At 50.7% G+C, this 25,692-nt stretch overlaps 1 protein-coding gene across 2 annotated transcripts; it reads right to left on the bottom strand.

Annotated features, from left to right (window-relative positions):
• Window positions 1-611: 611 nt before the first annotated feature.
• SZRD1 (SUZ RNA binding domain containing 1) lies at window positions 612-25,692 on the bottom strand. 2 transcript variants are annotated; one of them, XM_028512020.2, is made up of 4 exons: window positions 25,595-25,692; window positions 6,857-6,906; window positions 4,916-5,170; window positions 612-3,714 (listed from the first exon to the last, which is right to left on the bottom strand). In XM_028512020.2, exons 1-4 carry the CDS (start codon window positions 25,643-25,645, stop codon window positions 3,612-3,614), a joined length of 459 nt encoding a protein of 152 aa, XP_028367821.1. In that variant the 5' UTR covers window positions 25,646-25,692; the 3' UTR covers window positions 612-3,611. The 2 variants fall into 2 exon arrangements, with proteins under 2 accessions (XP_028367821.1, XP_028367823.1); XM_028512022.2 differs by having other exon boundaries at window positions 4,916-5,167.

Below are 25,692 nucleotides of genomic sequence, written 5' to 3'. Positions count from 1 at the left end.
CTGTGAGTGGTCCAGGGGCCCCTGCCCCCTGGGCACTCACCTGCTTCCTTGTCATCCTGGTGCCAGGGAAGGCCCCCCCACCCCTGGTTCTCACTCCTCCACTAGGCTCTCAGGGCACGAGGCCCCAGCCACCCTTGGGCTTGAGAACCCCTGAAGCAAGGGGCACCTCGAAACCCTGCCCAAGGTCAGGGTTCTAGCTAGAGGTGGCCCTGGGTGCAAATTCTTGATCTTCTGCGTACTCCCAAAGGACAGAGCTGGGGTTCTCCTCAGATATGTCTTTCCTTCTGGACTGGGAGCCCCACAAAGGCAGGAACTCTGTCCGCTTGCTCTCTGCGAGTGGTAAGCACAGGGGAGTGCCTGGGAAAGACCCCATGGGAGGTCAGGGAGTGCCTCACCCACGCTCTCACCAGTGGAGCCCCAGGACCTGGAGGCCCCTTCCCCTGGAGCCTAAGGGTGCGGCTACTTGTCCCCCAGCACACACACCACCTCAGGCCTGCTTCTCTAACAGAGAGCACGCCCCTCCCTGGGACTGAGCAGAGACAGCTCCCAGTGCTTAAATACACAGCCGCAGCAAGAAATTAGGAGGCCAAGGACTGAAACGAGGACAAGGCTTTGACAAGTTTAAAACATGTATTTAAAATACAATTTATAAAATGCTTAATCTGCCGACTCAGGAGCCCGCGGTGCGGGGTGCGGTGGGCAGCTGCCCGCTGGACCAGCAGAGCAGGACTGCAGGGGTGCGGCCCTCCCTCCCATGCCCTTCTGTTCAGATACCCAAGGGGTCCGTGTGCACCCTTGGGATCACGTGGCCAGGAAACAGGACCCCAGAGGTTTCCAGAGTCTCTGCTTACCAGGGAGGCTGGGGCGGCCCTACCGGCCCATCCCTGAGCAGAGCACCCCCAGATGGGGCGGAGCAGGGTATGGCTGGGCTGGACAGGGCGGGGCGGGGCAGTGGGCTCTGGAAGGGGCTGATGGTAGCAGATAGGGTGTAGCCTCCTGCCTGCAGGGGGGGAGCACCCTGATTGAGTGGGCTGAGAAGGGTTGGTCACCAGGCCCAGACCCCCAGCTCCTTTGGTTATAGGCTGACAACAGAGTAGTGGCTCATGGGAAGCAGTTAGCTGGGAGGTCTGAGGCCTGGCTCATGGGGCCGGGGAAGAGCCGGGGGAAGGGGACAGAACCGTGAAGGCAGATAAAGGGGCAGCAGCCTCCAGTTTCTGCCCCCCACCCTCCTGGGGTTTTCCAAGCCAAAGCCTGCAGCTTACTTAAAAAAAAAAAAGTTTTTAAAAAAAAGCACTTAAGGAAAGTTACAGACAACTACCAAAAAAAGGAAAAAAAAAACAACACACACACACAAAATCCAAACCGTTCTCCCATTTCCCCTCCCACCTCCCCCAATAGTTTCCTGTTTTCATTTCTTTAAAAATGAAAAACCTGCCTGCTACCTCTCCGTCCGGGACACCAAGGATCCGACTGCTAGTGGGTGGTGACAGGCACGCGGCGGGCAGAGCCCCATCTTTGGCCAGAGGGAGGTGGGAGCACCAGTCCCTACTACATCCTCGGTCCACGAACACCCATCTGCCAGTCTTCCCTCTGGCTCCACTAGGGGAGGGGGAGAAGGGCAAGAACACGTGTCCCAACGGCTGGGCAATCAGTGCTTCTGGCCCTCCACCCGGCCTACCTCTGTACCTTCCTCCAGCTGAAAGGACAGTCTCACTTTGGGCCAGAAACCACTATTACATGAGGGATGGACACCAGACATTTAGCATGAGGAAACTTGGTCAGGGCAGTGGAACTATAAAAACAGCAGCCAACCTTCTCCCTCGCCCGCTCCTGGGGGAAACTCCCCCAGGCTCTGGGCGTACCCAACACCCTGTGGGCTCTCACCGACCCAAGCCCTGTTCCAGCCCTCCTCCTCACAGACGGTTTCCTGGCTTCACACCGCTGCACGGCCGCACCACGGACTAGCTGCTGATCCAGCGGGCAGCTGGCCCTTCTAAGGGGAAGACGCGACAGGACGTGGCTTACTGAGCCTGGCCTACCTTCCCGCAGGGCAAGGCCGAGAGCCAGGTGAACCAAAGGTGGAGCGAGCCCCCGAGACCTAGTTTGTCACTGTGGGCACTGCAAGCTGCCCTAGTCACAAAAACGTCGCGCCAGCCACTCCAAGCTCGTCCACTGAGTGGGGAGGCTGGCTGGCTGGCTGGCTGAGGGGTAAGGCGCAGTGCAACGGAAGAGAGCAGAGAGAGCCCGAGGAGCCAGACTGCACACACCCAGCTGCTCTGGGCAGCTGCCCTCGCAGTCTCTTCCTCCTCAAGGAGCCAAGCAAGTCTCTAGGCTCCAGGGACGGAGGGGAAACTGCCTTCATTCCAGGCCCTCGCTCTGGGAAAAGAGTGAAGGGTAGCCGAGGTCTACAGGGAACCAGTCTGTCATCACCAACCTTTGCAACGCACAGCTTGTCCTTTCCCATATGTATTCAGACGGTCCGCTCCCACGATAGTGATTTCACAAAGGAGATGTACCAGCTGCAGGTACCCAGCTGATGCCACCAACAGAGGCGGCCCTCCACAGGCCCCTTCTGACACCTTCCTGACACACTAGGCAGGAAGCTGGGTCCTGGGGCCAGACTCTCTCCTGGCTTCCCTGTGCTGACAGCAACACAGCGAGCAGTCTCGCATCCCTTCCCTCCACGCTCAGGAGTGCGGCCTCACTCCCCGCTCTCTTCTAGAAGTAGCAAGCCTGGCTGGTAGGGAACCACCCTGAGGGGAATGGGGAGGGAAAGTCTGTTTACTTTCCCCATCTCCCAAAATACTAGAGGTGGGGTTGGCACCCTCCCCAGGCTCTCTGAGCCTATAGAACTAGCCCAGTCTCCAGGCAGGGCCATGATGCCCTGGGACTTAGCCGGGGGGAGGGAGGTATAGGCATGGGGTGTTCATCTGTCCTGGGGGCTACAGAGCCCTGCCCCTTTTCTGGGCGGCAGTAGGAATACAGAAGCTAAGCTCACCAAAAACCTACTGGTTAATGTTTCCAGTGAATTTCCCAGAAACATTTTTTAAGTAGACTACCAAACTACCCTTTCTTAATTAAAAATTCATTAAACTGCTAAAACCCCTCCCATGCACTTTTTCTTGCAAATCAGGTATTTGTATAAACAAAAATAGGAAGGGAAAAAAAGAAAGGATATTTTTCAAATGGAACTTGCTTTTAAGTGATGAAGACATGCACTTGGGGGTGAGTGGACGGGAGTTCTCCTGTTTTGAAATCCCAAATTAATGAGCATGATAAACTGTTATTGCTGGCACTGGCTGTACCCCGAGTGGCCAAGTGGCACTGCCTGACTCTCTACTCTTAAGTCCCCTAACCCCATCCTTTCCCTTTCCATTGACTTGGGACAGCCCTTGTAGACACGCCGATCACAGTGGGAAGGGGGGGAAAGAGGGAGGTCACAGTGCATGGGGTTCAAGGTCACAGTGGGCGGAGCAAAGGGGATCACAGTGCAAGTAAATCAGGTCCTTCCCTCTGCTCAAGTCCAGCTGTCTGCCACGGGAGTGCAACCCGTGGTGGATGACCCAGGAGGCGATAACGGTGGCAGCGGTGGCATCCTCTCTTGCTCGCATTTATCGGCGCTGTTTGAAGCCTTGTGACCCATCAGGACCCAAAGGCTGTCTTATCACATTATTGGGCTGCCTGCTGTCTTCTGGTTGGGAGATCCTGGTTGGCCTGAGGGGGAGAAGATCAGAGGAAGGCCTGAAAAAGGGTTTTAAACAAGTCCCCAGGTCTTAAAACCAACCACCCCTGCAGCTGCGGCAGAAGTCACAGTGCCTATCAGCCAACTCCGGCTCCCTGAGCCCGCTTCTTCGGCAGGTGGACTCAGGGCACCTCCAGGCTGAGAAGCTCCTGCATGGGGCGGGTGGCCCGTGGCCACCTCTAGCACCTGCAGCACTTCCGCCCCCCGTGTGGCTCACCATCATTCACCTGAAGGCAGGGGGAGGGCTCCAGGGCCCACGCCATCCAGAGGCAGTGACCTTGGGCAGCACACCCTCCCGAGTGTGGGGCCCCTAACCCGGAGCTGAGCAGGGACTGAGCACCCACCACCGCTGTTCTCCTGCTTCTCTCCCGATCGTGTGGTTAATGGCTGGCTCCCATTACTATGGGAGACTAAAGGAAATGGACTTTTTCTGCTCTGCCAGGTGAACACTTAGAAGAGAGAGAACAGAAGCCTGACAAACTAAGGAAGGGGTAAAAAGAAAGTACACAGATCAGCTCAAGTGGCAGAACACCAAGGCCCAAAGAGGCCTCTCAACGTGAGAAGAAGTTGTCTGCACACACACTGGTTTGGCGGGGGCGGGGACAAACTGGAATGCAATCTCTAGGACTGCAGAGAAAAAATACCAGGAATGAAAGAGAATCCCGAAAAACATCACAGCGGGCTATTATGAGAACCAGGGGAAAACATGTAAGCACTGACTGGGCACGCTCCATCGTGCCAGGGAGGGTTCCCAGAACCCACACTCATTTAACCGCACCGCAGTTTGATGAGACAGGTACTGTCATCATCCCGTCTTTCAGATTAGCCTATGGAGAGGACAGAGCTGCAGTGAGTGGCAGAAATGGGCTCCAGCTCCGTCTAGCGGATTTTGACTCCAAGTCCACGCCTTTAACCTCCATGCTCCCCTGCCCCGGTGTCTGCAGAGGTGGCGTGCTAGCAAAGCACGGCCTCATGCTTCAGCGCAGTCTGGGAGCCAGTGCTGCCCAATGAGCTGGCCCAGGAGGCCGGGTTGACCGCTGGAGCTGCGGTGGCTCCAGCGCTGGTTCAGCCTGCTTCTCACTACACAGCCAGGCTACCATCCTCCTCCTCCTCCTCCTCCTCAAGGTGGCCTGGTGGGGTGGCTGACAAGTCAGCCCTGCCAGCTACACTCACCTGTCGAGGATAGGTTTCTCTTGCTCCTCCTCGGGGCTGGCGCTGCCTAGGATTCGCTTACGGGCTTCAGCGTACTCTGCCTCCCGCTGTGCTAGGGACTTGACCGGAAGGGCTGGCCTGCTGGTGGAGTTGGGGCTGCTGACCACTCCGTTGCTGGTGGGCCTCTTGAGGATGCGGATCTGTGGGGGGGGCCCCGTGGGAAGGCTATCGTCCTGAATCACAATGGGCACTTTGGGAGGAGATTTGGATTTCCTGCTGACAAAGAGCAAACACAGCTTCAAGTCCTACCCTTGGCTGCAGAGGCCCCATCCCTGCCCCGCACCCGGCTCTCCTCGCTGTCCTCCTCCCACCCCGCGATTCCCACTCGGTGTTCGCTGGCCTCTGACCAGAGAGCCGATTCTCACTCCTCAAGAGCAACCTTGCATAAGCCCACACAGCCACCAGGCCATGGGGACTGGAACACCATCTCATTTTCTGGGACTTCTATTCCCCTGTTCATCACGTTCAACAACCACTATTTGGCCCCTGTAGCAAAACATTTCACGTCCAGAATCCAGTGACTTCCACTGAAATCCCGGCTTCCCTGCACAGATCAGGCTAGTATCCCGGGAGCCCCTTAGCTGGGGTCCGAGTGCTTCCTCCCAGCAAAGGCTTCCAGCACGTGTGCTCACACCAAACTCTACCGAGCAGCCCGCTCTGCCATCCTTGCTTGGCACCGAGACAGGATTCACCAAACCGCCTCAGCCTTCTGGCGAGTGGCCTGGGCCTCCCTGAGACGAACTACACCAGCAGCTGGATCACCTCTTCAGAAGGGCTTCTGCGCGGACACCTCCTCCCTCACCAGGGCTCGCTGGTGTGCTGGACGCAGCGGGGCTGGGGGGAGGGGCGATCCTGGAGGCAGTGCTTGGCAGTGCTCCAAGGAGAAGCACTGTCCAGGCTGGTGGACGCGCACAACAGCGACGCGCCCACAGGAGAGGGGACAACACAGGAAGGAAAAGAAACGAAAGCCACCAGAGAAAAGGGGTCCAAGCAGGAACGCCCACCCCTCAACAGCCACAAAGACCCTCCCCAGAGCAGTCAACTAGCTTCTTTTCTGAACCAAAGAGCCCACGGGGGACTTTTCAGAGCCTTGGTTGTCGGGAGGGGTAGGGGCTAGAGGAACGCAGCTGCTGTCAGGGAACCAAAACGAGTCCTGGGCGGGACGGGAATGGCACAGCAAGGGGACTGTAACCGGCTGCTGAGACGAGCAGACAAGGAGCCGGCAATCTGATCAGAGAGGAAGGGAGTCAGGAACACGCCAGCGGGCAGGCCAGACACCCCGAGTTCCCTGGGGAACGTCTCTGTAGCCCACTGGGCAAGCCCAGAGAGGCCCTCTCATCCTCCCTGTCACTTGTCCCTGTGGGAAGCTGACATGTGCCTAAGCCCAAAGACAGGGTGTTGAAGTCACCTTTCCCGAGCTTTGGAGCCCACCTCCTCTGCTCTCTGCATGGGGAACGGAGCTAACCGTCAAGGCCTAAGAATTTCTGAGAATCTTTTCTTCCAGGACACCCCCATAATGCCCTATGCCACCAAGTCACAGAAGACCCAGAAACATCATCTGTCCAGCCTCCTCATGTCACAGAGAAAGAAACTGATGTCCAGACTGGGGAAACAACCTGTCCCAAACATCAGAGCAACTGGGAACAGAGCCAGGCCTAAAACCCGCCTTCTGGCTTGCCACCTCCCCACTCGCCGTCAAACCACCCCACACGGGGTGCCCGCTGAGGCAGGAGGGCAGGTGCAACACCCATGCCCCTCCCCCCGGACCTCAAGCCGCGGTGCCCTTGAGGGCGGGGCTCAGGGGCCTGGCCGCTAGCCCTGACCACCAGCCGCAGAGCAGCACTGACTGCCCAGCTCTCACACGGCAGAGGGCGCAGCCCTCGGACCAGACAGCAGCCTTACCTCTCCTTTTGTGTGATCTTCAGTTTTTTTTCCAACCGTCTGTCTATTTCCTAGAGGAAAAAAATGTATATAAAAAAAGGAAAAAATCTCTCTCAAATAAAAACGTATGTCCTTATTTTTAGAGCTAAGGGCAGTGTCCTCTCTGGCCAGGGACATGACTGTGTCCTTTGAGGTAATGGACGTGGACCTCCCTTCACTCAGCTCTGGGGCCTGGGGACCTGACTCCCTGCAGTTCATCTCCCTCCATCCCCACAGCTGCAGCGACAGTTCTAGGCCCTCAGCATCCAGCTGGGTTCTTCGCACGGCCTCCCAGCTATCCTTCACAGAGCCACTCAAATCAACTTTCTAAACACAAATCTGACTGTGCCACTTCCCCACTTAAAATGCTTCAACTACTTGCCCGGTCAAGTCCAAGCTCCTAAGCACGCCTCGCCCATACCTTCCTTTATCTCTGTTCCTGTTTCACGCCACAGCAAGACTGAGCTCTTACCAAACCCCAGAGCCCGGCGTGCTGGCCTGCCTGCCTGCAATGTCCTCTCTCTTGCACACTCCCATTTTTTTTCTGCAAAACCCAGCAGCTTGGCTGGCCACCTCTCCTTTGCGAAGTCTTCTCTGATCCCATCTAGTTAATCACCTGCTCCTCAGGATAAGCTCTCTCTTTCATATTCCTTCCCGATCACATGAATCACAGTTTATAACTTTTGTTTCCCTGTCATGAATTCGAACTCTCTGTGATTATCACCTAGCAAGAGGCTTAGAACAGAGCAGAAGGCTCAAGTCTATGGACGTGAATGCAGTCTCAGGCCTCAGGCCCTCAGCACCAGGAACTCCATGAAGCCTCCACACTCCTGTACCAGTCTGTGCACTAGACAAGGGGAAAGTGGAGAGAGAACATGGACCACACGTCCAGATTCCGTGGCTGTCCCACTGCTTTTTCCTACAAAATGCTCCACTCAGCTGTCCTCAGTGAGGAGGGCAAGACCATCAGACACTGGAGGGGAGAAATGGCATGCAAATTATGTATTTCTCCGAAGAGAAGACCTGTCACAGTGGTTCTCACCCAAGGTTGATTTTGCCCACTAGGGGGCACTGGGCAATGTCTGGAGACATTTCTGGGTGTCACTACTGGGAGAGGGGCACTACTGGCATCTAGTGGGTAGAGGCCAGGGATGCTGTTAAAAATCCACAATACAGAACAGCTAAGGATAATCTGCACCAGAGGATTAGCTGGTCCCAGCCCTGGCCACGGAGCTCAGCTGGTTAGAGCCTCATCGCCCCAGACACCAAGGGTGCAGGTCCCATCCCCTGTTAGGGCACATGCACGACCAACCAATGAATGCGTACATAAGCGGAACAACAAACACGTGTCTCCGTCTCTGCCCCGCCCCTCCCCTCCCGTCCTCTCTCTTTAAAATCAACAAATGAGAGAGACAGAGAGAAAGAGAGAGAAAAGAATTATCTGGTCCCAAATGCCAGAAGTGCTGAGGCTGAGAAACCCTGACTTATAAAACATGTAAGGTTTTCAGAGGAGTCTATTACTTGCAAAATGGTAAGAATCACTGCCTTTGTACAAAGCCTCTGAGATCTGCTGACATCCCCTTCAGGGCCCAATGAGTGGCCAGTTTTCGTAAACGTTCTGTATGTCCTGAAAATGACTGTATTCTGAAGTTATAGGTGCAATTCAAGCTGGTTAACTTGTTCAAATCTGAATTCTTGCTAATTTGTTTGATCTATTGACAATGGGAAGAATCAAGCATTATTCTTTCTAGCAAATTAAACAGTTTTTCATTATGAAGCGACCCTGACAATCTACTTTTCAGAACTAATAGAGCTGTGCCAGTTTTCTTTGCTTAGTACTCCCTGGAACATGCGTTTTTCTGTCTTTCACTTTTCATCCTTCCAATGTCCTTAGTTTTGTCTCTATGAACAATGTGAACCTAGACTGAAATCCAGCCTGACACGATACTCATTCTGATCGGTGCTGAGTTATGCTTAAAATGTTTGCTTTGAGAAAGACCCAAAATATACTCAGGCACGCACAACAGACTGTAGTGTGAGGGCACCATGAACTCTCCAGCTAGGAAACCTCTAGAATGAAGACTCCTCACTCCAGATGGCGACGCAAGTCAGTGCCCGCTGACTGCTGACTGTGAGGATGGAGTGGAAAGGGGAACCGAGAGTGAGGAGTGCCCCGGGTGTTTTCTGTGAAATGACAGACACTCAAAGAGAAACCAAGCCCACAGCGTCGTCTGTCAGAACTGTCACTCTCTCAGCTTTTTGAGGTTAGCATCCGTGTCACTGCCTGAGTAGATACTGCGTCTCATGTCAGTCTCATGTCCATTGCCATTTAAGGGCTTTTCAAGGCTTTCCACCAATAACTTATGGTTTTAAAGTTCCCAGTGTATCATTTTGCTCCAGTCTAAACTACAGACTGCTGCCCTGACCAGTGTGGCTCAGTTGGCTGTGAGTAGGCCTGCAAAGCAAAAGGTTCGATTCCCAGCCAGGGTGCATGCCTGGGTTGTGGGTTCAATCCCCAGATGGAGCATGATAGGCAACTGATCAGCGTTTCTCTCTCTCTCTTCCCCTCTAAAATAAACAAATAATAATAATAATAGTAGTAATAATAGTAATAGTAATAAGCCTGTCTACTCATGTTCCTCCACCATTAATGCAAAGTTTACCTACCATTTGTGGGATTTAGATACTTTCAAACAGGGTCACCAAATGCCCCCCCAGGCCAAGCGAGTAACCAAACTCCGTACGTAGGGAGCACAGTGGGCAAGTGAAGGGACTACAAAGGCGCCGAAGAGCACCTGCTACATTGTTTTAGGAGAAACCTAATTCAAGATTGTTATGGGAAAGCTCTGTATTTTTAAACTTTATTATTATTATTTTTTATTTTTAGAAAACCCTTTCCCCCTTTTAAACTTTATTACATGAACTCTTGCTTTCATATCACTGTGTGGGCCAAATGAGACATGTAGACAAATAGGCCCAATACATTAGCTGGTTTTTAACACACTGTGGTAAAACACACGTTACAGCCCTGGCTGGTGTGGCTCAGTTGGTGGAGCATTGTCTCGCACACCAAAAGTCTGCGGGAACGATCCTGGGCAGGGCTGTCTCCCCGCCCCACCCCCCGTTCTTCTCTCTCTCAAATCAAGAACCTATAAAAAAATCTTAATATATGTTATATTAGCTGAACGTGAGGGGTCTCATTGGGGTTTCCTCTCAGGAGAGCAAACTGCTTCTGTCTTTCTGTCCAGGGCCTTGCGGACGACAGGGAATCTGCCCAGACCCGGGGAACGGAGGCTGGCTGAAGAAAAGCCTTTCTAGAGGGCACATGGACTGTGTCCGAGTAAATGTGCCTCTGCCCCCAAACTAGGACATGACCAGCATACTTGGCATGTAATACGAAACTACTGGCTTTAAAAATAATGCCCTGGCCGGGTAGGTCAGCTGGTTAGAGTATTGTCCAGATACACCAAGGCTATGGGCTTGTCTCTGGTCTAGGCACGCATAAGAACCGACCAATGGCCTTGGCTGGGTGGCTCAGTTGGTTAGAGCACCATCCTGATTCGCCAAGGTTGCAGGTTCGATCTCCAGTCAGAGCACATACGAGAAGCAACCAATGAATGCACAAGTAAACAGGACAACATATTGATGTCTCTCTCTCAAATCAATAAATTTAAAAAAAATTTCTTTAAAGAATCAACCAGACTGCATAAATAAGTGGAGCAACAAATCGATGTTTCTCCCTCTCTTTAAAATCAATAAATTATTTTTTTTAATTTAAAAATAAAATAAAAATAATGTCTTATGTCAATACAATGCTTTATGGCTATCATACACTTTCCCAAACATTCATTTTCTGCTCACACCAACCCTGTTTGGTAGGCAAAGTAGCTTTTATTTTTCTCTGTCAGATGAGGGTAATTTGACTCAGGGAGGAAAAGGAAGTTACCCAAGGCCACAGACTAGTACAGCACAGAGGCAGCCCTAGAACTAAAGCCCCTGGAGGCCCTGCCCGTGCTGCTGCATGCTGACAGTGCTCGAGCCCGCGGAAATGCTGGTAAAGCCACTGATGGTCTGTCTCCTCCCCAGCTCCCCTTGAACTCCGCCTTGCCCCCTCGCACTCCCATCGAACTCCATCGCATCAGGCGGGACAGCTTATCAGAGCTGAAGAGGAATTCTTCCATGAGGTCAGAGAGCGGGACGGAACTCCAGCAGCTTCGGAGGAAAGCTGATCCGGGCCCTCTCCAGATGGCCACTGGACACCAGCGTGCTCAGAGCCGCCCAAGCAGGAGCGCGCTCTGCCAGCGGCTGGAGAGGGCACTGCATCTCCCTCTGGAGTCTATCCAGGTATCATGAGTCAGTCCATTCTCTACTTGGACAAGACCTTGCTGCAATCAGCCTGCTCTCAGACTTGCGCTCCGAAGAGCTGGACCGAGCTGAGACTCCCCTGCAGGGCACACTGCAAGAAGAACATCCCTCTCCTCCGGAGAGGCAGCAGTGCAATGGAATGAAAGAGTGCTCCATGTTTTGTGAGGAAGCATCCAGATGTGGGCTCCAGCAGCAAGGGATCTTATCAGTGAAGGTCACTTTCTCTTTTTACAAGGATACAGAGTCCCAGACTAAGGTCAAGGCTCTTCCTGTGTTGGAAGACCAACCTCCACGGCTAGGGAAAGAAACCCGTAAGCTCAGCACTCTTTCACACTGCTCTGAGGGAGGGTCACAGGGCACGGGCAAGTGTCAGGGCACAAGCACTCAGAGGCCAGGTGCTAACCGAGCTTCATTTCCTACGGCTTCTCTTGGGAAGGCTCTCTTCTGCTGGGCAGCACTGAGCAGGCTCCTGAGGATGACGCTCTGTGCCCTAATAACTGGGGTGGCCTCCTTGCTTTGGGCCAAACCCCAAACAAAAGACCTGTTGTTTACCAAACACAGGTATCGCTTGCCCAGTGGGGCTCTACCTCTATAAAAACGAGGTACACACTTCTTGATCTGAGAGCAAACGTGAAACCAGGAGGAAAGAGAGGTGGTATGTCATCAAGAACCACAGTGGAGAGCAAGGTGATTCTGGACGGGACCGGTCCCTTGTGGAACGTAAGGGAGAGGCCATAGCCACAAGGTGAATGAAGTCAGACGTCAACTGCAAATTCAGCTCATCTGAGGAAGAAAACACAGCTCCACGGGCTACTGATGCCCTTAACCTCGCAGTGACGATGCTGTGTGAGGCTCTGGCAGAAAGCTGGGGGGGTGGAAGCATATCAGGGAAAGGCAGGGTAAGGACACCTCAGACGGCCTAATTTGGAACACAGTCACAATCTGCAAAAGGAACAAAGCTGGTAGGAATGTACCTGCAAGGGCAGGCAGATTACAATGGCACGGTCACTCCCGTAACAGCAAGAGATGAGTGAGGAAAGAAGAAAGGGGAGAGGAGACCAAGAAAGGCAAAGGGGGGACATAAACAGGCCTTGGTGCAAAGTGCAGCAAGCGCAGCACCATCACGGCTGTTGTGTCCAGACCCGCGTGTTCAACAAACATGTTTTCAGTTTACCCAGGGGACGTGAAGCCCTGCGAGACAGATTCAAACCAGCCAAACCCCCAAGAGACAGAGCGAACCACCCCAAATCTGCACCTGTTAGCTACAGGGTGGGAGAGGGTGCTGCCTGCACCCTGGGGCCTCCGGCCTGGGGCCACGAAATGCCTGCTCCGCCGCACTGCATCCCTCTCTCTGAAAACCAGAATCCTCTGGCCACCAATGCAACTTACAAACCCCCCAAAATCCAAGTCACCTTGTAGTGAATGAAAGTCTGAGAGGCATTCTTGGTTCCCCACTGAGTTAGAAAACACCCTCTTTTTATCAGAAACAGTTCCTACATAAGCTTTCTCAGATAATTTGCCCCTCTTCTGTCAGCCTGCATTTCAGAGGATGACATTTTCTCATTGCCCCCTCAAACTCAAGGAACCGCGAAGGGTCTCGTGCTCTCTGCGAACCACTATGTCCCACAGGCTCCTCTGGCCTTGTCCAGCTGTCCCAAATCGGGGACCACTTAGCTACAATCAGACACTGGGCAGAGGGATCTGAAGCAGAGACGGGAACCCTGACAGTAGAACAAGGGTTCCTCACAGAACCAGCGCCTGGCAGGTCCCAACGAGCACACTGCCACCATCCTAGAAAAACGCAAAGAGAAGACGATCCTGTGAAGCAGCAGAAGGGGGAAACTCGGGCTCAGTCTGGCCCCGAAACCCCACAGCAGGCAGTGCCCACGCTGGTCCTCACCGCTTCACATCTTTGGGAAGGACCCCAGCGCCCACTCCCCCGGCTACAGGGCTGCCTGTGGCGGGTCCACTGGGAGAGCAGTCTCTCCAACAAAGTGCCGTCTCCTGTACTGAGCATCTGGACGATATTCTGGCTCCTCCTGTGAGGCCCCAATTTCACTTAGCAATAAAGCAAAAGAATTCATAGTACCAGCAAGATTTGGTCTAAAACTATCAGATGGAAAGGTCTCTGTACCTTTAGAGTGCATCAATGGCTATTTTCATGTCCAGACGTGCAATCCATAGAGACTTTTTCCAACAGCTTCCATGTTGATTAGTTTAATTCTGGGTTCCATCCCTGCCTCGTTTCTCTATGTCAGTGGCATGGCAGTGTCCTGTCTGGCAGGGCTGGCCACCTCCAGTGCTCCTGCTTACTCTACCGCCCCTGGCTACCTCCAGAGAGGGTGCTTCCCTCTCTGGAAATAGTCACATCACCCCAGGTCCGATTCTACAGTGATGCTTCAAGATCACTGTCAGGTTCGAAGAATGAACTCAACTCCTGAACAAACATGATTGGGTCAGTCAAAAGTAGAATTCATGGGCTGAGAGACAAGAAGTTCTATGGGGGCACATCTAGGTCATGAATTCATCAGTTGCTTTTTTATGAGTCATAGTATAGACTCGGGGTTAGTCTGTTTGAAGGTTCCATTTCCCACAACGCATTCTTCCTTCCTCTGTTACTCCCACAACAAGGAAAAACACGCCTCTGTGATTAAGTGGGTCACTGCAGGGCACAGGACACAGCTCTAAAATCCCCTCTCTAGGGCAGTCTATACTTGGCTAACGCACCTCAAAGGCCATTTACCTTCTGCTTCACCGCAACAAAAAAAGCTGGAGACAAGCATTTATGGAAAACCCACTACGAAGTGGAACTGCCAGATGCTAGACACCCAGGTGAGTAAGGCAATCCCTGTGGACGAGGAAACAGAAACGAATCACAGTGGCTGCATTAGTTGCACGAACACTGTTTTGGACAGAAAAACGGAAGGAGAAATCCTGCTGTGACAAGCCAGGGAAACCTACGGGGACTTAAAGGACAAGAATTTCAAGGAAAAAAGAAAGGGACATAAAAAAAGTAGGAGAAAAAGAAGATGAAAACATGAATAGAAGGAAAGAAGAAGAGAAAAGAAAAGGGACTTTAAATAAAATAGTTTCTGCCCTGGCTGGTTTAGCTCAGTGGACTGAGCGCTGGCCTGCGAACCAAGGAGTCACCGGTTCTATTCCCATTCAGGGCACATGCCTGGGTTGCTGGCCAGGTCTCCAGTTGAGGGTGCACGAGAGGCAACCACACATTGATGTTTCTCTCCCTCTCTTTCTTCCTCCCTTCTCCTCTCTAAAATAAATAAAATCTAAAATAAGAAGAAGAAGAAGAAGAAGAAGAAGAAGACAGCTTCTGAACTAAGAGATTCAAATCTAGAAAGGTATTCTACGGTGAACCCATTTCTTAATCTAGGTCTGGAAAACCACCTGAGATTACTTTAGCTGCTGTCGGCAATGACCCTTACTAGTTGGTATTGACACTATTCAAAAAGCTGCTGCAGAAAATTAGTTTTCATGCCTATGGCCAGCAAGATACAAATCTGAAGAAATCCGAGGCACCAGAAAATCATGACGGGCTTTGGGGTGGCATGCTTTCTTCCCCAAGTTCACTACAGCTTTCAGGACTGCTCTGTGCCTGCCCAGAAGAGGGCTCCTTTGGGCGCCCTCTCCAGCCATGCCGCCCCGTACAGTGGCAGCAGCACACGGAGTGGGGGAGCACTCGGCAGGTGGCCAGTCCAACCCAGGTGTGCTGCAAGCGCCAAATGCACAGACTTCCCTGACTTAGTACAAGAGCGTAAAATAGTTCATTTTTCAATGGACAGATTTTCAATATTGATTACATGTTGACATACTACTTTGGATATACCAGGTTAAATTAAAAATACGGAAATTAGGGAGGCTGGGGCCTGGGTGAAAAAGGTGAAGGGGTTCAGATTTACAATTGGTTAGTTACAAAACAGTCATGGGGATGTAAAGTACAGCACAGGGAATCAGTCAATAATATTCTTCTGAATGTGATGCTAGATGGGTACTAGACTTACTGGAGGGATCACTTCAAGCATTATATAACGTTATATAAACGTATAACCACTGTACACCTGAAATGGTTATAAAGCCATACTAAATGTCACCTGTAATTGAAAAATTAAAAAGATTTTAATTTCACCTGTTTCTTTATACTTTTTAAGCGTGGCTTCTAGGAAATTTTAAATTAGATATACGTTCACATGGGACTTCTGTTGGCCAACCTGTTTCAGGTCTAACCTTGGATGAAATAGGTAAGCCATGTAAAGATACATCTGCTGTGCATTTCACCTTCCAGGAACTACCGGCTGAGCACCTCAAGGACCCAAGGGCATGCTGTTTATTGCTGTGAAAAGCTTACTCTGATCAGTCCTATTTGTCACATTGGTCCAACAGCAACGAGCCAGGCAACAACCCAGTGCTCGGTGTTTGGCTCCGGCCGTCCATTCGCGCCCTCACTGCAATCCAGCTCTCTGAGCCCCATCATTCCACTGGACACCTGCTCTCCTCCAAGTCGTCAATGACATCCACTGCTGCCGAATTCAAGAGTAGGTTCCCAACCTTCATCTCGCCCAGTCTCTCAGCAGCATCCGGCATCGCTCCATGCCCCTCCCTTAAAGCGCTTCCTCACTTGGCCTCCCAGACACCACTCTGCTGGTCTCCTTCCACCACCCTGGTGGTTCCTTCTCACACTGCGGATCTGGTTTCTCCTGCAACAGGATAGGTTCCGTCCCCTCTCCAGATCCCTCAGGGTTGGAGAGCTTGCACCTCTTCTCTTCTGTAGCTGTGCTGACTTACTGCTGTATTTTGCCGGGCATAATGCACTCCCATGTATAATGCGCACCCACGTTTTGGGCCCAAATTTTCAGGAAAAAAACTTTTGTCTTAATTTTTTTTAAGATTTTATTTATTTATTTTTAGAGAGGGAAGGGAGGGAGAAAGAGAGAGAGAAACATCAATGTTCAGCTGCTGGGGGCCATGGCCTGCAACCCAGGCATGTGCCCTGACTGGAAATCGAACCTGCAATGCTTTGGTTCACAGCCCGTGCTCAATCCACTGATCTATGCCAGCCAGGGCCGTCTTAATTTTTTAATTTGATTATTTATGTATTTACATTTACAGACAAAACCAATGATCATATTCTAGGGTATTATTTTGCATACAGATATCACTATTGCTTTCTATAGTTACACTTTTAACACACAAGCATAAATTAAAATTAAAAAACCATTTATATAAAGAATTAGTACTACCCAGGCATAATGCACATCCTTATTTTTTGCTCAAAAATTCAAGCAAAAACAAGTGCACATTATACACAGCAAAATGTGGTAAGTGATCTCATCCAGTTCCACAGCTTTATAAACATTGGCCTACAACTGCCAACTCGACAGTTCCAATCGGATTTCAAAAGGTAGCTCAACCTATCATGCCCAAAACCAAAGTCTTGATTTCACCACTCACCCACGCCTGCTCCTCCCACGTTCCCTCCCTACAACCCCCCCCACCTCAGCAGTTCTAGTCTCCCGGCGGCTCAGTCCAAAGCCTCTGGACTGAGTCCACCATCTCTGATGCTTCTTTCACACCCCACATCAGCAGATCTCGTTGGTTTGGCTGCTTTCAAAATACAGCCTGCATGTTCTCAGCACTTTCTGCTGCTGCGACCACCCCGGTCCAAATTACCAACAGCCCTAGAATGGGCAGTGACAATAGCATCCTATTCACTCTTTGTGCTTCCACTCTTGCCCCAACAGTTTATTTCATAAATAACAACCATAACATTTCTTTTAAAAACTAGATTAGCTTCTGCTCAATGCCCTTACGTGGCTTCCCATTTCAAGGTGATAGCCACCACGGCCTACTAGTCTACTGGATTTGGCTCCCTGCTACCTCTGACCTCACCTCCTACCGCTTGCCCCTTCACCCATTCCCATTACATTGGCCCCCATTGTTCCTCGCAGGAAACAAGCATGCTCCAGCCCCAGGGCCTTTGCACGGACAGTTCCCTCTGCCTGGGATGCACTTCCACCAGCTTCTTCTGCACAGCTCGCCCTCTTGCTTGTCTCAGGCCTCTCCGCCTATCTTCATTTGAGAGGCCACATCAGACCTTTTTTTTAAATTTTTAAAAATAAAATGGTACCGCTGCCAGTCATTTTCTATACCCTCAATCTGTTTTATTTTTCTTCATTGTGTGGTATAAAACATTACTGTTTACTGTCCACCTTTCTTCACTAGAAAGTAATGTCTGTGGAGCCAGAATGTGAACGGGGCCTATCTGGGTCTGAAACCAGAGGCACGTATCATATTCAAAATGAGGGCTAAGCTGCCTGACGCATTTCTCAGCAGTGGTGGTGGGGCGGCACACTCCAAGCCTGGCAGAGGCGTGTGTAAAAGGACGGCGTGTCTCCCTTCGCCACCGCTAATCCTCACCCCAGCCCCGGAGATACACAGCAGCCTTGCAACATGCTCCTGGGTTCAGTGACTTGCCTAAAGCCACTCAACTGTAAACGACAGGACTGAATCCTAAACCTCAAAAGGAGAAAGCAAAAAGATTCAGGAGGGTGGCTGCTGGGCGGCCGCAGTACTAACACGGTAGGACAAAGGCTGACAAGCAACAGCAGCCTGCCCGCAGTCCAGGCCAAGGCTCCTAGGGAAGGAAGGACTATGGCAGCAGACCACAGCCGCGCTGAAACCCGAAGTCAGGATCTGAAGTCTAGGAGCAACTACAAAGGATACATGGACAAAACCAAGGGGGGTGGAAGCAGGGGAGGGAGGAGGGGATGGCTGGGGTAGGGGGAAGTAGTGGGGGGGTAAAGGCAGACAACTGTACTTGAACAACAATAAAATCATTTTAAAAAATCTTGAATCTATGAAGGCGTACACATTAAGAACAGACCTGGCAATGAAGATGCACCCGAGGCTGGAGGCCTCAGAAGCGCGGTGACCGCTATCAGACAGTGCACGGTTCTGCTTCCAGCACCTCCTCAAAGGGTCTCCACAGGGGAGGACAGCCACACGGCCCTTTCCCTTAAGGAAGTGGGGTGGGCGGGGTGGGAGTAACACTGGTGAGGCCTACCCTTGGAATAAAGTAGGGGGTAAAATCTAACGGGCCCCCCCTTCTTCGAGTTTATTTCTGCCTTTTCCCTTTTGGTTGTCATACAACACTAAGTAATACAACTCGTAGAGGAAACAGTTAATATCAGTCCTCAGCAGAGCAAGAATGACACCCAGCCTTAGGAACCGCACACCCGAACTGAACAGAGGCGGCCCTGCCGGCGTCTGGAGAGCAAGGGAACAATGCCCTCACGCTCGGGGCCACAGGCTCACTGCTCCACCGTCTGCCTTTGAATGACTTTTTATTTATCTCTCAACACCAGGCCAGGCAGAGCAGCCGAGTTTTGCAAATGAGAAAAATGAAACTGAGAGAAAGGCAGGCAGTGCTCTGTTCCTAAATCGGACCTGACGCTTGAACCCTGAGTCTGGTCTTCTGACTCCTACCTGCCATGGAAGGAGAAAGTGGGTTTACTAACTGGCAGAGCTGACTTACCCTTCCTTGCTATACCGTTTATATAAGGGAGACAGAGAGGCTCCCCTGCCACAGGACACAGGCATGCAGACTTGGGGCACGGAACACAGCCGCCAGTCCTCCTCCCCAGCACCAGGTGTTATTCAAACACCCGAGGGCAAATCATTAGTCATCAAAGGCAACAAACAACCACTCCAGGGTCAAGCCAATAAAGTAAATGGCTAAAGCCATCAGGACAAAACACTAGGTAACAGATAGTAGCTTGGGGGGGGGGGGGGGGCGCTACAGAGGAGAAGAGAGCAACCAAGACCCAGGTAAAGGTATTCAATATGTTAAAAACCTGGCTGAATGAGTCAGTTGGTTGGAGCATTGTCCGGTACACCAAAAAATTACAGGTTCGATTCCTGGTCAGGGCACATACCTAGGTGGAGGGTTTGGTCCCAGCTCGGGTCAGGGCACATATGGAGGCAACGGATCAATGTTTCTCTCTCACATCGATGTTTCTCTCTAAAATCAATGAACATATCCTCGGCTGAATACGCAAGGGCTGCCAGTCTGCGACTACAGATACAGAATCCCAAGACAGCAGAGTTGTTAAATCTTCTCAAGAAATCTGAGCAAAAAATATTTCTATTGTATTATCTCTTTCCACTGGCCAAATGCTAACTTATTTCCCAACTACAACCAAGATTTCAACCAGCATCTCACGTGCAGTTACTGTTCTTAGTGTTACAACTGACAGCAGCATTAATCTTTTGGCCCTCAAGTTCAAGTTTCTCAAGAGAGACAAAATTCATCAGCTCATCATCCAGGCTCTTGAAGCAGGGGGCCAATCCCAGGAGAAACAAGCAACAAGATGTCAAAGGAACTAGGAACTACATGTATTCTAAAACACTTAACTAGTTAATTATCTGCTGAGAAAGCAAAGGTCAACAAACTGTCCAAAAAGGTCGCAAAGAGTGAAGGCAACCACCGAGGCTGGAATACGTCCTGTGATTTCCTCTCCCGGACACTGGGAATAATAGCGCCTGTGCCCCACTAGGCCAGTGAGACCGAATGGGACAATGAATGTACAAACGCACTGTGTCCCGCCTACAGTGAGCCCTCAAGACGCTGTATCAAAAAAAAAAAAAAAAAAAAAAAAAAAGCCTGTGGGATGTGGGAGCTCGCAGGCGTGTGGGCAGTGTCCACTCACCAGCGCAACGTGTGACTAGGCAGCAGAAGCAAGTGACAGCAGGAGGGTCACGGATGCTTTTGTGAGCCAAGAAGGCCAGAGGGTGAAGGATGGGAATAGGGCTCTCTGGGTCAGTGCAGAGCAGTGACAGTCCTGACCTTTCCAGATGCGTGTCACGGCTGCCCTGTACAAGCTCATCTAGGGGTAGTGTCCCTGAAGAAAGCAATTTCAACCGTACATATTTATTGTTCCTTCTAGAAAAGAATGACTTGTTTCCTGTGTTCATTTTACAAGGGAAAGAGTTCGGGTGTGGAGAGGGGATCACCTACTGCGAGGGACTTTTTGGAATGTCCTGCCCTCAGGGATAAAATTCTTTATCTACACACAGGCAGACCCCTGTTGGGATCTGTTGTTAACTGTGAAAATTAGCAATATTTGGGGTAGTTGGCTTTAATCTTTATCTTCCCATCAACATCCTGCATAGAACTTGATGTTAAAGGAAAGCATGCTTGGCAGAGGCTAGCAGAGTTAAAAACACTTGGGAGGAGAAATCTCTATGGTTACTACTTAAAAAAAAATTCATTTCATTCTGCATTTTGGCCATAGATATAAGTAGCTAAACTCAATTTTCTCCTAGGAAACCGACAAGTCAGTAGTTGTCCTGACAGGAACATGTTCTGTTCCCGTGGGAAAAGTGTGCAGGAAAGAACACACTACACCTCCAGAAGGCTAGCTACCTGATCCGGCCAGGAACTGACGTTTAACTGTGGGGGGGCCACCACGGTGCGGCGCTGGGGCATGGAAAGAAAGAGGTGGACTCAGAGTACGTTGGACTTGTCAGACCTGAGCCACTGTGACTTTTCTCTTGCAGACTTCTATCAAAAGTCTTAGAACAAAACACTAAGTTCTCTCCTGCTGTAAGAGGGAAAGCAAGAAGGCCTGTGATTGCCCAAATTTCCACCCAGCAACCACAGCAGCTCCCTAGGACCATCAGAGCATGCTGGGAGCAGGCCCCACCCCCACGCAGCCCCAATTAAAAATGCTAAGAAGTTACCAGTAGAAAGCTCATTATCCTCTTTCACAGAAAAACAGATCTTTTTCCAGAGTCCAGGGACAGAATCTCAGCACATCCATGTCGGAACTAGCCACTTGACAGAAACACGGGCCCACTCCGAGGACCTCAGTCCCTAGCACCCAACCTTCCCGAGCAGACCAGGACTAGCTTAGAGATGGCTCCTGCAGGCACGGTACACCTGGGTATGTTCTTTCTGATACCACAGCTCTTAAATGCCTTCTTTATTACAAAGGCAGACATAAAGAAATCAGCACCAGGTAGCCCTGAAATAACTGTTCCTTGCCCACTACCCACAGCCACCACATGCATTCCATAGTGACAGCAGTGACGTGCAGCACCGGAGACTCCTAAGTGGGGTTGCAGCCATGCTGCAGGGAGAATGGCCTCTACCCTAAAGGAAGAGAAGCAGGTCAAAGTCTCTTAAATTGTCTCTTGTCTCTTAAATTGAAATCTAAATGTATTACTATTCTGCTTTAAAAAAATAAAAATAAAAAAATAGAAGCCTTCAAAGCTCTCCTCTGCTGTCAGGAAAGAGTCCAAGCTCCCCAGAACCAAGTCCAAGGAGGCCCTTCCCAATCCAGCCCCTGCATACCTCTCCGGCCTCATCTCTTTCCACTCAGCCCTGCCAACCCCCACCCTCCAGCCAGAAGGAAATACTGTAGCGCTCCAACGCAGGACTCTCTTTCCTGCCGCCTCCTTGTCTGTATGGGCAACGGCCCTACACTCTACCTGCCCCTCCTAAACCTACTACTGCTTCATTCAACACGTCCTTCCAATCTTAATTTAGGCACCACGTTTTCTACAAGACCATGTACCCCGTCTACGCCTCTTCCAGGGCAGTGCCACCTCACCTGTCTGACTCCTCCACTGGACTGTTCCCAGTGCCAGGCACACAGCAGGTATTCGATGCTGACTGACGCCTTCCTATAGGCCTACGCTCCACCCATCATCACCGCTGACAGCTCAATGAAGGTAGAAAGTAAATTTGAATTCTTAGCCCAAACGACTGATCAACCTCTAACTTATTTAAGATTATCTTCCAACTGCTACCTGACTTGCCCTAGTGAGAAAGAATAGAAGGCAACTTTTGAGGTGCAAGGAAATTAGAAAGATTGCCAATGCTTTACACTAACTATCAGTCCGATTTAATTTGTGTGCCATCTGCCTTCCCCAGGGCTGGGTTAGCTCATCACCAAAAAGATGGGCTAGGGAAAACAAGTGAATATAAAGCTGCAAACCACCAGAAACTCAGCAAACAGTTGATATGATTTTGGGGGGAGCACAAAAATGTCTTCCAATTACAAAATTCTCTGTCACTTGAGATGTGCATAAGATAGACATAATTTAAAGTTTGAATCAACAATAACTCAATTTTATATTTTCATTTCTCCCAAAGGCAGATTATTTTTAGAAATTTTATTTATTTATTTTTAGAGATAGTTAAAGGGAAGGAGAGAGGGAGAGAAACATCAATGTGTGGTTGCCTCTCATGCACCCCACACCCGGGGACCCGGCCTGCAACCCAGGCATGTACCCTGATCAGGAATCAAAACAGCGACCCTTTGCTTTGCAGTCCAGCGCTCAATCCATTGAGCACCAGTGTGAGAATCAAAGGGTCACTGGTTCAATTCCTGGTCAAGGTACATGCCTGAGTTTCCAGCCAGAACCCCCATGGGGGGTGTGTGAGAGGCAACCACACATTGATGTTTCTCTCCCTCTCTTCCCCTGTCTCTAAAAACAAGTAAAAATATAAACAACAACAAAAAAGAAGCATTTCCTTGGTGAAATATAAGTTATATTTCTTGAATTTTCCTTTGATTGGAATGTAAACCCTTGGGAGGAATCAGGTAAGGCGACAATTTTATATTAAATAAGCATTCACCATACTAACTAAAAGCAAAAAGCTACCTATGTATAGAATATTTGAGGAGTTTCTCAAAGTCAGTCTTTCTGAAATGACGCAACAGGATTGTCCTGAGTATTCTGAAGATTCACAGGAAACAATGACCTCAGATATACTGACAAACGAGAAATTTTAACATGATGTCAAATTTTCTGTGTGGAGGACAAGGATCACCAAACCCCTCTACTCTCAGGGGTTAGAACTGCCTCCAGATTCCATCAAGTTTGCATGTTCACTTTTAGAATTAGCCAACAAGCCCCATGTGCTAGTCCTCTTGCCACTCAGGTTTGTTTTTTTGGCTTGTTTTGTTTGTTTTGCAAGGGGGAAGTAACTTAATGCTCACTACCATATACCAGTTGGGAGGCAGGGTAACCGGGAGCTAAAAATTCTGAAAGACAAGTGCAGTCGGTTGGTTTCCCAGTGATGTGGACACAGTGCTTCATCCTGTCCCCCCTCCTTCAAAGGTGCACATTTACAAGATCCTTTGCAAATTTTGAAGCAGGAATCAAATTCAAGAGAGCCTTCAAATATAAACTTGAGTTAAACTTATTAAAAACGACAGCTAATGCCCAACTCCCAAATCTTCCACCAGTCCCCAGGTGAGGGAGGCAGCAAAATGCTGGAGAAGGAAACTAGCTCTGGAGTCAGACAGGCTGGAGGTCAATCCCAGCTTCCCCACGTCTGTGTGACCCTGAACAAGACAGGCCACACCCTAAACTCAGGTTCCTTGTTTATAAAACAAAATGCTTCTACAGATATTTCAATGCTTCAATTTAATAAAAGATAATATAGGGGATCTCACATTTTGGCTGCTACTGCTCATTAGATCAATGATGCAAGGTTTGGGTTCCATCACTGTACCTAGAACTTTCAGAGTTTTGCTGAAGGATACTAGAAAGAATACTGGACAGGCATCAGAAAGACCTAAATTAAACCTTACATCTCTGGGGTGTATTTAGCTATAAAATGCAGTACTGATCTCTGAGCAACTTACCCATTCTGAAAAACTAACGTAAGTCCCAATTTCTGAATCCTACACTCATGTCTATTTTTCATTTTCTTACTTCTTTAACATGAGAAATTCACCTCCCTTAGAAATAGGTGAGAAAACCAAAGAAAGGCTAACATGCTCAGGAAATTTATCATTTGAGTCACATGCAAAATGTAGGCCAAGCTTTTCTGCAGAGGGCGGGCAGGCATAGGGGTGCCTGAATGATTCACTCATATTAGTAGTAGGCAATTGACGCCTCTACGGGAAATTTCGCATTCTCTGCCACAAAGTCACTGCTCGGCACACACACTGCCCAGCACATAGCAGACGCGCAAAATGTTTGTTCATTTAATAAACATCCACATGATACCTGTTGCTCCCTACAACATCTTTCAATTGCTCTTACTCAAGACAAAAACCCAAGAAAGATGGTCGGCACATAAGAACTGTACCAAATGCCTTTTGAACAAATTAATTCTTCACATTTTCAATCATGCTAAGTGGAAAAACGAACACCGCAAGAGAAATGCTGAACCACCAGAAAAAGAAAAAACTTTGAAGCCAAGTCTCAGCATTCCCGCAGAGAAACACCCACTGGCGCGAGTCAGTTTCTTGGCCTCTTCTCAAGCTGACAGACATCCCGACTGGCGCTCGGGGAGGAAAGCCCAGCTCCTGTTCTACCCTCGCACACTCGGCTCTCCACGACCGACTCCCAACAATTAAACCTTTACGGCAGATGCCACTCGAGCCAGCACTAGACAGAAACGTGGGGAGGCCAAAGAGTCCTCTCTCCATCTTTTCAAAGGTCACCACTAAAACCACAAACCCTGAAAAGACCACGTTAGTTACGGACCTAACAGCCTTGGCTGTTCCTGCTTGGGATGAACTATTTTCCTACAGTTTCTGGAGGCAAATAAAAACTCCAAAAGCAAGCCGAACGGTCCATTTCCCACTCCTCTCCCCGGCATGCGGCTACGTTATGCTGTATATCGCAGCCCTCCCCTCTCCACCCCGGAGAGCACACTCCGAGACCCTCCCTCCGGGCTCAGATTGTTGGGTGTGTCCCGGGGGAAAAGGACTGCCCACTGGGCTTACGGTCTTGCGGGCGGGGTCCCCAGGAGACCCGCCTGCAACGGGCTCTTACGAGTAAAACTGAAAGAGAAAAAAAACCCACGCTCGCCCACCGTGGCGGACGGCGCATGCGGTGGGGGATTTTAGAAGAGAGTTGAGGGACCCAGAGACAACTGCTTCCCTTCCAGCCCTTTTTCAGAGCCCCGCATGCCGCCCCACTCCGCGCACCAACTCGCACCCCCCCCTCCCACGACACACGTTGTATAGCTCCTCGGGCGGGAGGGCCCGGAAAGAAAGGGTCAAGGTGGCCCGGGGCGAGCGAGCGGGCGCGGGGGCTAGGAAAAGAGGACTTGGGTGACGGGTGGGGCGCCCCGGGTGACGCGCACGTCGCGGGGATGGAAAGAGGCGCACCGAGCAAAGGTGGAGGAAGAAATGGAACGCGGCCCCTTTAAGAGGCCTTCACAGCGCTCAGAGAGCGGGGGACTCTCCACCACCCCCGGCCCGCCGTGCGGGGCCCTTCCTTGGGGATAACCATACTCAGACCCGCTCCTCGGAGGCTTCCCTCACGCCAGGTCCCGCCCGGCCCTGCCCCGGGGCGGCGGCTCCTCCTTACCCCGCTGTCTGCCGCCTCCTCCCAGCTCTCAGCGACCTCCTCATCTTCCATCTTACTCGCCGCTTTCCCTCCTCCCCCAACCCCCTCCCCGCGCCTGC

The sequence above is a fragment of the Phyllostomus discolor genome, chromosome 5 (assembly GCF_004126475.2).
Source record: "Phyllostomus discolor isolate MPI-MPIP mPhyDis1 chromosome 5, mPhyDis1.pri.v3, whole genome shotgun sequence".
In the NCBI taxonomy this organism is placed as follows: domain Eukaryota; kingdom Metazoa; phylum Chordata; class Mammalia; order Chiroptera; family Phyllostomidae; genus Phyllostomus; species Phyllostomus discolor.
Note: the sequence above shows the minus strand (reverse complement) of the source record. Positions and strands in the feature narration are given on the sequence as shown.

Bases quoted from the DNA above. Each gene is read 5' to 3' on its own strand.
- SZRD1 (XM_028512020.2), bottom strand. From the start codon at position 25,645: ATGGAAGATGAGGAGGTCGCTGAGAGCTGGGAGGAGGCGGCAGACAGC. The intron at 6,907-25,594 runs GTAAGGAGGAGC...TTTTTCCTCTAG, and splicing joins AGGAGGCGGCAGACAGCGGG to GAAATAGACAGACGGTTGGA. The intron at 5,171-6,856 runs GTAAGGCTGCTG...GCTCTTTGTCAG, and splicing joins AAGATCACACAAAAGGAGAG to CAGGAAATCCAAATCTCCTC.